The sequence below is a fragment of the Panicum virgatum genome, chromosome 3K (assembly GCF_016808335.1).
Source record: "Panicum virgatum strain AP13 chromosome 3K, P.virgatum_v5, whole genome shotgun sequence".
In the NCBI taxonomy this organism is placed as follows: Eukaryota; Viridiplantae; Streptophyta; class Magnoliopsida; order Poales; family Poaceae; genus Panicum; species Panicum virgatum.
In genome coordinates, this window is record NC_053138.1 from 50,076,063 (window position 1) to 50,090,248 (window position 14,186).

Consider the following 14,186-nt stretch of genomic DNA (forward strand, 5'->3'; position numbering starts at 1 on the left):
TCCTCGCCTCCTCTATTTCCTCCCCCTTTCTCTCTTCTCTTGGTAGCGGCGGCGGAAGGGGAAAATTCCCCTGGGTGGCCAGGGTTTTGGTGTCGCAGAGTGGGGATTATATAGGCCAGGGCTCTAGGGTTTAGGCCCAGACACCGAGGAGGGACTGCGTTGATGTGACGGGAGCAGATGGTGCCGATGTGGCGGCCATCCTGAGCCCCGCGGCTAGGGTTTTCGCGCGCAAGGGGAAAAGACAAGGTGCGGTGGCCGGGGCAGTGCGCCGTGTCGTCGGAGAGGAGCGGGCAAGGCCGTTGTAGCACGTTCGTGTGACACGGTGGTGGAAAGGGGCGAGGCGGAGGCGGAACAGAGGAAGCAGGGGAGCAGGCAGCGAGAGGTGGGGGATAAACCTGACATGTGGGCCCCACTTGTCAGCGAGCGTAACGGACCGGCGCGTACAAATTTACTAGCCGGTGATTCCTAGAAATTAAAAACTTGAATAAAATATAAGGACCTAATGCTAGTGTGAAGTATTTGAGTTCATTTGGATTTATTTGGCTCTACTTTGTACCATGTTGTACCATGGAAGGATATAAATATGTACCCAGATTCATCAATAAAGATTACTCCATTTCACTATTTTTCTCTATCTCAATCCTGCTGTGTTCATTTACATTCACGTTGAATTACAACACCAACCACGGGAGGAAGGTGAAGAGATACTAGGTCCTGAATATCCTTATCTCAGTCTCATTGGAGCGCTAATGTATCTTACAAATAGTTCCAAACCTGATATTGCTTTCGCAATGAATCTATTATCAACACATAGTGTTGCTCCAACAAACCCTATTGGATTGGAGGCAAACATATGGACCTTGGACTATTTTTCAAAAGACCCGAGACTCCAGTCTAGTTGGATATACGGATGCTGGCTATATGTCTGATCCTCACAAAGCCAGATCACAGAAAGGGTTCATCTTCCTTCATGGAGGAATGACTATTTCATGGAAATCATCTAAGCAAATACTTTTGGCAACATCTAAAAATCATTATAAGATCATTGCACTATATGAAGCCTCACGCGGATGTGTTTGGCTCCGCAGGATGATAAACCACATAAGCAATCATGTGGAATTGGTTCCATGAATAAACCTACTATTATCTACGAAGAAAATGCTGCTTGTGACACAAATGCAGACATGTTATATCAAGAGTAACATGACTGAACACATCGCTCCCAAGTTATTTTTTCCCCGCATGAGCTTGAGCAAAGTGGAGAGATAAATATCTTACAGATAAAATCTTACGACAACCTCGCTGATCTTTTCACCAAATCTCTACAAGGGTCCTCATTTGAAAAATATATTCAAGGGATTGGTATGAACGGTTTGGAGAGTTGCAGGATTCGGGGGAGTGTCTCTTTAATTCACGTCCATTGGACTCTTTTCTTTAATGAGTCTTTTTCTATAAGAATATTTCTCATATAAAGGTTTTAATGAAACAATGTTAGCATAAGGGTCCCCCCCCGTTTTCTGGAGATGGAGATATCAAAACGGTATAGAATACTTCTTGAAATCCATGAGTTATGATAGAGTATTCGTTTTTCAAATCTTTCTTTCCTCACATGGTTTTTGGAAGACATTAAACTTCATTAATTTCAGCGGTGATTCGGTCAAATGAGTGTTACATATAAAAATATTGGCTAACCTCATTTCAGTCAAAAGCAAAAAGGAGAAGCGGGAAATCTCCTGTACGAGTGGCACCAGGACATCATCACCCACCCGACCCCCTCTCGGCCAGGGTTAACGTATCCGACCGGTGACCGGTAACCACCGGCCTCCGGTTCCGGTATACCGGTCCGGTTTGGGCGGTTACCGGTCGGAACCGGTGGAATTCAAATTTGAATTCAAACTTCCCTGTTCAACCGGTTCCGACCGGTATACCGGTCGGTTTGGCCGGTATACCGGCCGGTTTGGATGGTAACCGGCCGGTTTGACTGGTAACCGGTCAAATTCAAATTTTTTTCTTTTTTTGTTTAAATTCAAATGCCCACAAAGTATACTAAATAAATGTTTGTACAACATATTTTAGTCTAAATGAACCCTCCAACCCTTTTTTATACTACTTTTACATTGTATTTGTATACTTTCGTATGCACGTTTTTTTATTTAACTTATAAATTCCGCAAACCATACTAAATGAACGATTTTTTGAGAAAATTTGACACCATTAGATTCTTTGCACCTTGAAATATTTTTAGAAATTTTTTGGGAATTTTTCATTTTTTTGAATTCAAATTTAAATTTTGAATTTGGACCGGTTTCATACCGGACCGAACCGGAACCGGTCCGGACTGGTTTGACCGGTAACCGGTCAAACCGGACCGGTTACCGACGGTTCGGTTAACCCTGCTCTCGGCACGACGTGCGAATCTTGCAGATCGTGCGGGGATGGGTGACGAATCTTGCAAATCTTGCATTTCGTTTCCGGCAGTTGGCGGGATTCGATAAAAAAACGAAAAGGTGAACCCTGGTGACGATGCCTAAAATGCCAGTATCGCCGGTGGCACCCCGCAACATTTACCTATAAATATCTATAAATATGTACTGAGGTCACCAATAAAAATTGCTCCATTTAGGGTGTGCTTAGTTCCTTATTTTTAGAATTTAAAAAAAATGTTTTTATATTTGAAGTATTAAATATAGACTAATCGAAAAACTAATTAAAGAACTCGTCTGTAAATTACGAGACGAATCTAATGAGCATAATTATGTTTACTGTAGATTTACCATAGCAATTTAGTGTCTAATCACGACCTAATTAGGTTTATTAGATTCGTCTCGCGATTTACAGTCCATCTGTGTAATGCGATTTTTCTTTCAACTATATTTAGTACACCATGCAGATGTTTTATAAATTTTTTAAAATTTTGAAGTTTGGATCTAAATAAGGCCTTACTATTTATATCTTATCTTTTTTACAATGTTCATTCCATTCACTCTACCCGCGAGTACATTCAATTTTACAGACACACCCCCACCCGGTGTGAAGGAACATTTTCAATTTGGTCCCGCTAAAGAAAACATTTTTCAATTTGGTCGGATTAACTCCCCCATCCCTCAATTCCCCACCCAAACCCTCGCGCCATGGCGTCGCCGCGCTCGCCGCCGCAGCTGATGGCCGACCTCGTCAGCGAGATCCTCCTCCGCCTCCCGCCGGAAGATCCCGCGTGCCTCATCCGCGCCTCCCTCGTCTGCAAGACCTGGCTCCGCCTCATCTACGACGGGGCCTTCCTCCGCCGTTACCGCGCCTTCCACCGAGCGCCTCCGCTGCTCGCCTTCCTCGCCTGCAGCTACGGCAACAGCGAACCCCGTTTCATCCCCTTCACTTCACCCACCCCGTTCAAGCCGCCGGCGTTCGTCTGCTCCAGCCGCTCGCGGGTCATGGACTGCCGCCGCGGCCGCGCCCTTCTCTTCGACATGTGGGCCGACAGCGAGGGTGCCCTCTCCGTCTGGGACCCCATCACGGGCGACCGGCAGGTCCTGCCCAAGCCCGACTGCTTCTACATCTCCGGTGCCGCGCTGCTCTGCGCCAGTGCCGCGGCCGGATGCGACCACCTCGACTGCCGCGGGGGTCCCTTCCTGGTGGTGTGTTTGGGCCTCAGCCGCGGCGCGACGGACGCGCATGTCTACTCATCGGACACCCGCTCGTGGTCGTGGGGCGCACAGGCCTCCGTTCAGTTAGGCGCTGATTCCTTCGGCGAGATGAACTCTCCAGTCGTCATTGGGGATGAAGTCTATTTCGCGCTGGACCTCACTCCCCGAATTCTCAAGTACAGCTTGGGTAAGGATGACTTATCTCTGATTGGCCCTCCGGACCAGGATGGTGGTAGCGAATTTGTTCTCATGCGGACGGAGGACGGTTCGTTGGGGTTGGCTGCTGTTAGAGATTCAAACCTTTACCTCTGGTCGAGGAAGGTGAATCCAGAGGGCGTTGCAGGATGGGTAATTTGTAGGGTTATCAATCTTCAGACACTGTTTTCCATCCACAACAGTAAGACAACTAGCGTTATTGGTTTCACTGAGGGTGTTGAAGTCATCTTCGTGAGGACATATGTAGGCATGTTCGCGGTTGAGCTCAAGTCAGGGAAAGTGAAAAAGGTAGCCGAGCTTGATTACTATTTTTCTGTCTTGCCAATCATGAGCTTCTACACTCCAGGTTTGGCGCTATCCTTTACTATGTTCTCTTAGTTGCTTGGTTTTGGTTTGTGAACAATCAGTTATTCAGTTGCATTGTGAATACTATTTACTACTCCTATATTTCAATTACATCAGCATAGTGAGAACACTAGAACACTTTCATTCCAGAGCAAACTTGACACACCTTATATGGCTTATGTTTTACTTGTTAAGGATCATGCTTTGGTGCATTTGCTAAAATATGCTTACAAACTTGTTGATCTGGTTTTATCCTGATACATTTTTTCAATTCTTTTTAAAGTGCTCTGTTAGTTTCTGGCTCATCTCCAGCTCAGTCTCGTAAACCTTTGAACTACCTATCTAAGAGCTCAACTGGGGTTTAAATGCTGAGTTGGTTAAGTGTGTTCTATCTTTTTCAGATTGTGGTAGATGCAATCACCGGCATCGACTTGCTGATTTATGATATGTCACTCCATAATAAGACCAATGAAATGGACAAACCATCATCTTAGTCTGCTGCCGTTGGCTTCTTGCAAGCCATTACCTTCAAGTGGTTTCTGTTCTGCTGAGTCTGGTTGTAATATGAATGGTACAAGTTCATTAGCATCATTTCAACAAATTCGTCCAGGACTTTTTAGTAGCAAACTGTATGTGGGCAATTAAATGCTGTTGTTGTACCAGAAAATCGCTCATCCAAACTGATTCTGGCATGCTAGTCATACTGTGTATTTTGGTAAATTTAGTTTGGCTGTTTCCTTGTGCCATCTGTTTGCTACCTCTACCCTCATAAATCATAATGCTACTACTATCATTCACCATACATGAACATGAAGATCCAGTGGTTTCTTCTTCCAGAGTATATGATACCTGAGTCGTCTACTTGATTCTTGCTTCCAGAGTGTCATCCTTCCGCTCACTACTACTTTCGCTCATACTACTACACAGTGCTACTCATACGAGGAAACTGTCACTGTTCCCCAGCAAGGTCACCAAACCTGGCAGTTGACACGGTCTGAACCCTGAGCTTCAAAGTAGATATCAGAACTGATGCTTTGCTTGTAGTGATCATATATGCTTGTAGGGATCATACAATCTAGCATATAGAGAATGCTAGACAACTTTTGTGCTACAGCAAATTGAACTCATCGGGTTTTGGTTAGATTTGGCTTATCTAGGGATCATATATTGGTGGAATCCCTATATATGCTTCCAACTAAACTTGTTGATCTGGTGGTATTATTTTGCTACATACTTTTCATATTCTTATAAAAAATAATATGTTGTCTTCTGGCGTGGCTTAACCTGAATTCCAAGCTCGGTCTTGTAAACCTTTAGAATTCTTTTTTGTTGGAGCAGGGCATGCATTGAATCTCATATTGTAAGCCTTCCAAATTATGAATAGTATTGAGCAGGACTTTTTTTACAAGACGAGCTGGACCTTTAGATGCCGAGTTTTTTCCCCTTGTCAATTGTTGTTTGTTTTTTTCGCAAAAAAAATGTTGTTTAAATTTTGAGTTGGTTTAGTGCATTCTATCATTTTCAGATTGTGGTAGATTGTCATCACTAGGAAGGACTCGCTGATTTCTGATGTTCCACTAAGCACCAAGACCTGGTAAAACTTACGAATGCATCATCTTGAGTCTGCTGCTGTTGGCTTCTTGCAGAGCCACTATCTCGGTTATGGTTTATTTTGTCGATTTCGTTCAGGTCTTTTAGTCGCAAACTTTATGCACATCATTAAACACCATTGTAATACCAGAAAACACACGGCGAAAATCAATTCAGACGAGCTAGTCATACTCTGCAAAATTCAGTAAATTCTATTTGGCTGTTTCTTATGGTCATCCACCCGATCCGATAGTTCATTCTTGTGGAGATCCTTCTTCCAGTGAGGAAAGAGCTCGCTCCTTACTTGGAAGGTTTTTAAACTCGGAACTCTCAAAAAGTAAAGCATTTTTTATTGCTTTTTTTCGAGATCATGCTCTAATCATTGCAAGAACATGGATGACGATGGATTTCCACAAGACTTACTTGGAAACCACGGTCTCCAAGCATCTTCAAAAGTGGAGTGTATGTTTTTGCTTACCTGCTGAGGGTAGACATTCCATTAGATGCTACAAAGTGACGCGCATCTGCACTGTGGTAAGAAATGTGAATGAACCTTCTGAAAGCTGCCATGGCCATCACTTTCCTATAAACAAACTCCACGCCATGGGCAAAAAGGCAAGGTGACTGCTCAGCTTTCAGATCTGCCTGCAAGTTATTTAATTTTGCTCCTGTAAATGTGAAAGGATGCTTTCATAACATGCCACCATCACAAACTTTTAAACTGCTTTTTTTTTGTTTCCATGGCCAGATTGAATTCAAATTAATGCAATAAGAAAAGTATGAATAGGAAAAGAACCTACCACCAAGAGACACAAATCTAGTCAGTAATAACCACGGGGGCGGGCGGGCGGAATCATTTTGTCAGAATACATGGCACCAGCAATATCCTTATCGGGCGCATTGTGGCCATTTCGGTTATTGTGATGGTTAGGTGTTTACCCTAATCATAGCGGTGTCGGTCATCAGTGTCATGGATCATGAATGATAGCTTCTAACAGACACAAGCAAGGTCCCTGTCATACCACTGGGGCTCATCCGACAATCTGAGCCGGTTAGTTGCAGAATTGCAATCAAGCCATCTGTAAGATGAAATTGAATTGAGTTCAGAATTGCATTTTTGATGGCTCTGATGAAATGCAGCTGCAGAGCTGCTACGAATGATTTGTTTTATTGAAAGTTGCTGCTACGAATGATGCACGCACGCTTGACAAGTGATGTTGTAGACATGTGCAAGACTGGAAGAAGCATGTGATGCTTCCATATGATGTTGATGCCTTGTGCAGCAGAATCCTAGGGAGGAATCAGACAAAGGTGTGCTATAGATAATACGGAATCGTAGCAGTTCGATTACTTTGTGACTTTTCTTGGGATTCTTCAGTGCTTTGAAACTAGTGAAATTTTGGGTATAAAAAAATTGGCAATTTTTCATTTATTATAAATGGATCTCGTTTGATCTGAAAACAATAAGCTTCTGTACAATAAAATTGGTTTCATGAAATTGTAAATTTCAGCTGGAGTTAAATTATGCATGAAATTGCGTGTGGAGAAATTCCAATATAAAGGAGACAATTATTATATTACGCTACTGGTAATAACTCATCATGCAATGAAATGCAATTGCCAGGAATCCATCAGTTTCAGTAGTTAGCCAAAAAAAAAAGGAGCAGCACAGGTTCATGCAAAATACGAGTAAAATCTACTGGTGCATCCAATAGGAACCAATTCATATGCAGTAGCAATGATAATAGCATAAGCTCTGCTTATTCTTTTTAATTTAGTGATGCTATTGACAGGGTCAACAGTTACTGAAATACAAGAATCTACATGTACACCCCCAGCCTTTGGCTACTCAAAGAAAAAAATGTAGACTCTATCCGAGGAAATAGTGTGAAACTGTACCAGGGCCTCACTAAAAAACTTCAAATTCTAGGTCCTCGGAGTTACTTCTAAACTCGAGGCACTTGCCTTCTTTCTTCTTCCGCTCTTTCGCAAGAGTCACAACATTGCAAGGTTGTGTCTCTGGCGGAGCAGCAGACCGTATCAGGGCCCAATTCAAGCCTTCAAAGAAAGGATGCTGCTTGATCTCAGCAGCTCCTCTCAACGATCCAAGTCTGTTCTCAGGCTCCTTCACCAGCAAACCTCTGATGAGGTCTTTGGCGTTGCTACTCACAACTGGACTGTCCGGGAACCGGAGATTCTGTGAGACCACATTTGCCAATGTTTCATCGTTCCCAGGTCCTCTGAAGGGTGTCTTGCCATATAAAAGTTCATAAAGGAAGACACCAAAGGTCCACCAGTCAACGGCGCTTCCATGGCCATCCCCTTTGATGATTTCTGGTGCAAGGTACTCATGCGTGCCAACAAAGGAATTTGAGCGTGCATCAATAGGCTCTACAACAAGCTGAGGGAGCCTTTTCTGGGAAGATTTAGGCTTCCGAGGCTTTGGAATTGATGGTAGACGTGGTGTGAAGCAAGATGTTTGGGCACAAGAGGGCTGCTGGAGGCATGATGAATTGATGCAGTACTTCTCAGCACAAGGTCCAGCAAGTTTCCTTGGTTGGTGGTTTGCTTCTACAGAGGATGACCGAAGCAGCACAGGATTCACTGAGCACCTCAGTGAGAGGTCAAAGTCTGATAGCATTATATGTCCATCTTCACGAACTAGAATGTTTTCTGGCTTTAGATCACGATATATGACCCCTAGCATGTGAAGATATTCCAAAGCAAGGAGAACTTCTGCGACATAAAACCTGCATAGCAATCATTTCATCACTACCATCAGTGTATCAATCTAAAACACACTAGTTGAAGACTAAATGAATGTACAAGAAGAAAGAAAACAGGACCTGCATAATTCACAAGGACAACGTAGTAGAAAATACCAAAAAAAGGAAAAAAAAGTTTTATGTTTACAGTTAACTGTTGACAGAAATTTGTTACTGTTTGTCCATTGACGCCATATAGAAGAATATTTCTTTTCAGATAGTTCAAGACAAGCAAAAAAGGGCCTATAACATTGTTTTTTTGCGACAAGCTGATGGGCATTAGATTGGATCCCTGACAAACCAACTAAGAATCGGATCACTACAACTAGATTCCCATGTAACAGTTAAAATTGAGGTACAAATGCATGCTAGCAGAAGATAACCAGAAAACATAGCTATTTGTGCAGAAGAACATAGCAGATCTGTATATTTGAAATTCAAAGGAAAGCAAAATGCTAGATAGCAATACGACTTCAAAGTTCTAAACAAATTCAGAATAGCTAAAAAGTTGGCTAAAATCTTCATCCGGCTGTATATATGCTGCTTTAAGGATGCAAATCTATCTTGGTGCCAAACAGGAAAATTGCAAATTAGATCATCACGGAACAACTTTGTAAAGTAGACAATGCACAGTACTATATTCGTCATCACATTCCTTGATCACCAGGCAAATTTTGTTTTAGCAGAATTAGCACAAGTCAGAGAAGGAAGAGATCAAACCATGGAGACTTACAATGCACTGAATATAAAATAATGCCTAAGTACTGAATGGAATTTACCTTGCTGCTGGCTCTGGAAAGCTTCTTCCAGGTTGTTTTTGACGAAGAACGTGCAAATCACCACCTGGACAGTACTCCATGACCAAGCATGAGAGATTGTCTGTGGTAAAATGTGCATAAAGAGTTGGGAGAAAAGGATGATCGAGTATTTCTAGTATCTCCCTCTCAGCCTGTGCTCGTAGCATCTTTTTTCTATTAATAAGGTACTCGATATCCATAACCTTCAGAGCAAATAAGCAATCAGAATCAACCAACTCAGCAAGATACACTGTCCCAATGTCCCCACAGCCAAGCCTCTTCAGAAGCTTGAAATTGTCGAGACCTAACGATCCCTGCTGCAATGCTAACTGACGAATGGTTAGCCAGCGCAGATCCTTTGCCATGTGTGGCCTGTTATTATAGCCACACAATCCAAATTGGCTCTCATCGCTGATACTCGTGCTACAACCATACTCACTAATGCTGCTCTTCGAATTCTGGGAGCACTCACCTTTTTCCTCTGCTCCCAACCACTCGGAAGATGTTTCATCAGATTTTTCTGGCCCTGGAGTTGATTTCTCTTCTTCTGCATAGCTGGTGGGATTTGTAATGCTAGATGTTGAAGAGCAGCTGGTTGATGCGAGGGAGATTGACTCCTTTGATGAACAGAATTTTGTGCTATTGGAAGAATCACCCAATGAAGATGGTTCTTCTTTCAGTTTCTTCTTAACAGCTGTCTTGCATCGGAAGACTGGCTTGACAAGCCTGGACGTAGTGATGGGCTTGCTCAAGATTGGGACTCTGGGAGAGCCATCAGCAGTAGCTGCAGAAACTTTACTTCCTAATTTATCACTTTCCACCAAGGAACTCTCATTATCAATAGGGTCACCACTAATGACATCTTGGATTCTGATCTTCCGAATCTCAGCTGAGGTTGAAGACACAGAACGGACAGAGGTGACTGCACTTCCATCAGCTGTCTCGAATTCACAATCTTCACTGAACTCGCTCATACCTCTAGATGAACTCTTATCCATCTTCTCAGGAGTGATCGATATTTCAATCAGGTTCATCTTTTCATCATCATGCAGAAGACCCTCAGTACTACTTTGGACCATCAAAGAGGCATAGAGCCTGTGGATAGTCCCAGCTTCAGATGAACTTGAAGATCCAGGTGACATCGACAGCCTCTTCATTGCAGCCATTTCTGATGCCTGGGAAATGCATAGCCTTCTCAGCGCCTGCTTCATATTAACAGTCTTGGAGGATATCCCAATGCCTGCATTTTGAGACAACCCTGACCTAGCTGGTTTCTTGAGAACACTCTTTCCCAGCGCATCTCCACCTGTGCTGGCAGGACTAAGCGCCCGACGGAATGTTCTGCTATCAATCGCTTTAAGAAGCTGGTCGAGGTCATCTTCCACAGGATAATCATGGCATTTGCTGCGTTTCTCCTCATCCCTGAGTTTAATATGCAGCAAGCTGGATCCACCAATGGGCGCACTGTCAAATTCTTCCTCTATGGATTCCACTATCTCGGAGCTACAGCCGGACGACCCCATGGCTCCAGCAGACTGATTCAACACGGACAAACAAGGAGTACGTCAACTCAGCCCGATGCCGGCAGGGACATCCGGAGCATGCAAGTCATACTACAATACCTGCACCTTTCACAGAGACGTCATCCGAGATGAGAACCCCAGGGAACTCCCAGGAAAGCAGGCCTTTTTTATAACTAGTGCAGCAACCAGTGGCCACCCTGCCAAGATCATGAGATCCAGAGTTAGTGATTGAGACATGGCAACAGCTACATCTTCCAAACTAAAAGGAATTATACAAAAGGAATTGAGAGGCGAGCGCTGGGCAAAGCTATATATTCAGGCAAGCTCGCGATTAATATTTTTATGCACATACAAATTTACTAAGAATTTAGAAAGGAGCAATTTAACCTTAAATTTGATGGCTCACACAGTTCAAACAAAACTTTTTGAAATCTCGGTCTTTTGCACAAATTAACACTCCAGAAAGATCTGGGAGGTTACACGCCTCTTCCAAACTAGGCCGGTTAAATCTACTAAAACCCGCCAAAGCAAGTGGAAAAATTGGAACTTTTTTGCTCAAGAAATACACCAAGCACGACTCCTGATCCAGACGGCAGCGGCGGCGGCGCCTCGCCGCCGTCGAGGCCGCATTTCGTGGAAGCCGCTAGAAACTCCGTCGGAGTACCGTATTCGCGTGTAATCTGAGCACGGACGCGCCCAAGGACCAGATTTGGGATGGGGAAAACGGCCGAAGAGCGGAGCTGAAGCTTACCAAGAAATGCCGGCCCGGATCTCCAAGCTGGAAGGAGAGGCGGCGGCGGCCCAGTGGAGCCGGGGTCGTCGGGTACTTCTGGGGAGACGAACTCGGCTGCTGCTGCTGCTGCTCTTGGGAATGGCGGCTTTGGAGAAGGCGGGGAGAGAGAGGGAAGAGAGCGAGAGGGAAGTTAGGGAACAGCGAGAGAGAGAGAGAGAGGACGGGGGGTGCGCCCCACGAAGACGAATCGGCCTAAAAGGGCATCCAGGATCCTCTGTGCAGAGGTCACGAGTGGCACCGCCCGCGGCCGTTTCGGCGCGTTTTCAGCCGTCCGATCGTCGATCTGAACCGCTAGGATTATTTGTTACAATACTGGCCACTGGCCGGGCAGTTACCTTTCATTTTTGCCTACTCTCATTTATGGGTACGTAAATGAATGCCGAGAACTGAACTATTTTTTCCCCAATTTAATTGTGTCAAAAATACACATTATTTGATGCATTGGTATTTTTGCCTCCAGCTATGACAATCATCATCCAGAATCAAGAAATCCAACTCTATTTGGCTGTTTTGATGATTTCAGCTAATTCAATAGTGATCTGTGCAAGAGAATAAGCCGAAAGCAGACAAACTAAACAAAGAATGACAAAAAAAAATTGTCAATAGGTGACAAGGATTATGCACCCTTATGCTACCGCGCACCTATTAACAAGTCGAATAAACATGTGTTGCGGCATAACCCATCTGGTGTTTGTCACGCCTTTTCAACCTCATCTTTAATTAATAAAATTATGTAAATTATATTTTCGAGCTCAAACGTATGGACGAGCGTACTACTAATTAGGAACATACCATAGAGGAAAGCAACATCAAGAAGAAGGATATATGTAGATGAAACGTTCAATCTTCAGCTAAATATTAAAAAAAACTTTCCGACAAATGAGGAGCAACTTAGCTATCGGCGGCTGTGATTGCTAAGCATTACAAGTAACTTGCAATTACTTGCAAGTGTCACTTTCAAAAAGAAGTTGCTTGCATATGGTGCAAAAGATCTTGACCAAAATGCTGGATTTTGATAGACTTTTTTTTGGTTCGGGTTTGCTACTTGAGAATAATATTAATGGGGGCAAAAAAAAAGTTGGGGTCTTAAGAATTCGCTACTTGGGGGTGTGTTTAGTTGGTGAAAATGTTGGATTTTGGTACCGTAGCATATTTCGTTGTTACTTGACAAATAATGTCCAATCATAGATAGATCCATCATGTGCTAATTAGTTAAATTATGTAATTAGTTATTTTTAACTACATTTAATGCTTCATGCATGTGTCCGAAGATTCGATGTAATGGATACTGTATAAATTTTTTTAGAAACTAAACAGAGCCTGGAGGGGGGGTGATAGAAATGGATTCTGGTTAGCATACAAATGGAAGAACAAAACGTAAGTAATCCAACCCCAAGGTGGACTAAATGCTGGTATATATCCTGCTGGAACTGAAAAAAGAGCAAAAGCCGAATTATGGCTCCTTTAATTTTAAAAATTCAAAGTCGTTGGACATTTGCTACACAAAGGAAAACCATGACAAGTACAGCCATTGAATGCCTTTGTTCACGTAGTAGGTTACCACAGCATATGGTCCAGACCATATATGTTAGCTGCTGCCGGCTTTGTACACCCTTCCGCGCAAATGGTTGTCCTTTCAGACATTGACAGAGCTTTAATTTGACCAAAGATTTGATGGTAATCCATTTTTGAGACACAATTCGTTTAAAAGATTGAGACATAAGGAAATTACCATACCATGAGAATATGTTAAATACCATGATTATCACACTCTAAGAGTACAAATCAAGAAATGGGCAAACCTAACTAGTAACCTTGAAAGCAAATATCCATATTTTAGTACTACCTCCGTCTCAAAATATAGCTATTTTAGATTTTCTCCAAGTCAAACCTTTTAAACTTTAACCGTAGATGCTAAAGAAATTAAAGATTGACAATATAAAAGTGATATCAGTTTATTTAGAATAAAACCAACTATCACAACATGTAACGTTTTCTATTTATTTTATTTTTAAAAATATTATTGGTCAAAGATGAAAATGCTTATTTGACCAAGTCTAAAAGTTGTTATATTTTGCAACGAGATAGTATTACTTTCGTATATTGTTGGCCATCTATTTACAAAGATATCCTTTGCCAAATCAATTATTTTTTCCCTGCTCTGACGCCAAATAGTAGTAATCCCATCGTTTAAGTGTTCCCTAGACCTTGAGTCGCTTTAGTTGAAATATGCACATGCATAAAAAAGATAAAAATAAATAAACATATATGCATGTAAATACTAGTGATTTTTTATTTTTGAGTAGGGCTTGTAGCCTAGTGATTATAAGAGCCTCGGTAGCATCTGAAGTCCTGGGTTCGACTCCCTATAGGAGTGAATATTCTGGGATTTAACAGCGTTGTGCATTAAGTGGTAGGCGACGTTCCCGTCGATAGCGAAACGTTTGTGGTGACTTCGTCAATCTCGAGGATTTGCCGGCTCAGTCTTCGAAGATACTCACAGGGGGTACCGTTTG

General features: G+C 42.8%; 2 protein-coding genes across 3 annotated transcripts; one reads left to right on the forward strand and one right to left on the reverse strand.

Moving 5' to 3' along the window:
* Positions 1–3,066: 3,066 nt before the first annotated feature.
* LOC120699468 lies at positions 3,067–5,038 on the forward strand. The gene is made up of 2 exons (XM_039983473.1): positions 3,067–4,203; positions 4,604–5,038. Exons 1-2 carry the CDS (start codon positions 3,132–3,134, stop codon positions 4,645–4,647), a joined length of 1,116 nt encoding a protein of 371 aa, XP_039839407.1. The 5' UTR covers positions 3,067–3,131; the 3' UTR covers positions 4,648–5,038.
* A 2,482-nt stretch (positions 5,039–7,520) lies between these two features.
* Positions 7,521–11,825, reverse strand: LOC120699467 (serine/threonine-protein kinase D6PKL1-like). 2 transcript variants are annotated; one of them, XM_039983471.1, is made up of 4 exons: positions 11,629–11,825; positions 10,983–11,074; positions 9,337–10,889; positions 7,521–8,542 (listed from the first exon to the last, which is right to left on the reverse strand). In XM_039983471.1, exons 3-4 carry the CDS (start codon positions 10,875–10,877, stop codon positions 7,702–7,704), a joined length of 2,382 nt encoding a protein of 793 aa, XP_039839405.1. In that variant the 5' UTR covers positions 10,878–10,889; positions 10,983–11,074; positions 11,629–11,825; the 3' UTR covers positions 7,521–7,701. The 2 variants fall into 2 exon arrangements, with proteins under 2 accessions (XP_039839405.1, XP_039839404.1); XM_039983470.1 differs by having other exon boundaries at positions 10,977–11,074; positions 11,629–11,810.
* Positions 11,826–14,186: the final 2,361 nt, after the last annotated feature.

What these genes read in the sequence shown, in the direction of transcription:
- LOC120699468 (XM_039983473.1), top strand. Translation starts at nt 3,132, where the DNA reads ATGGCGTCGCCGCGCTCGCCGCCGCAGCTGATGGCCGACCTCGTCAGC. An exon ending in CATGAGCTTCTACACTCCAG is followed by an intron (nt 4,204 to 4,603) that starts GTTTGGCGCTAT and finishes TATCTTTTTCAG; the next exon opens with ATTGTGGTAGATGCAATCAC.
- LOC120699467 (XM_039983471.1), bottom strand. Translation starts at nt 10,877, where the DNA reads ATGGGGTCGTCCGGCTGTAGCTCCGAGATAGTGGAATCCATAGAGGAA. An exon ending in TTTCCAGAGCCAGCAGCAAG is followed by an intron (nt 8,543 to 9,336) that starts GTAAATTCCATT and finishes ATTGCTATGCAG; the next exon opens with GTTTTATGTCGCAGAAGTTC.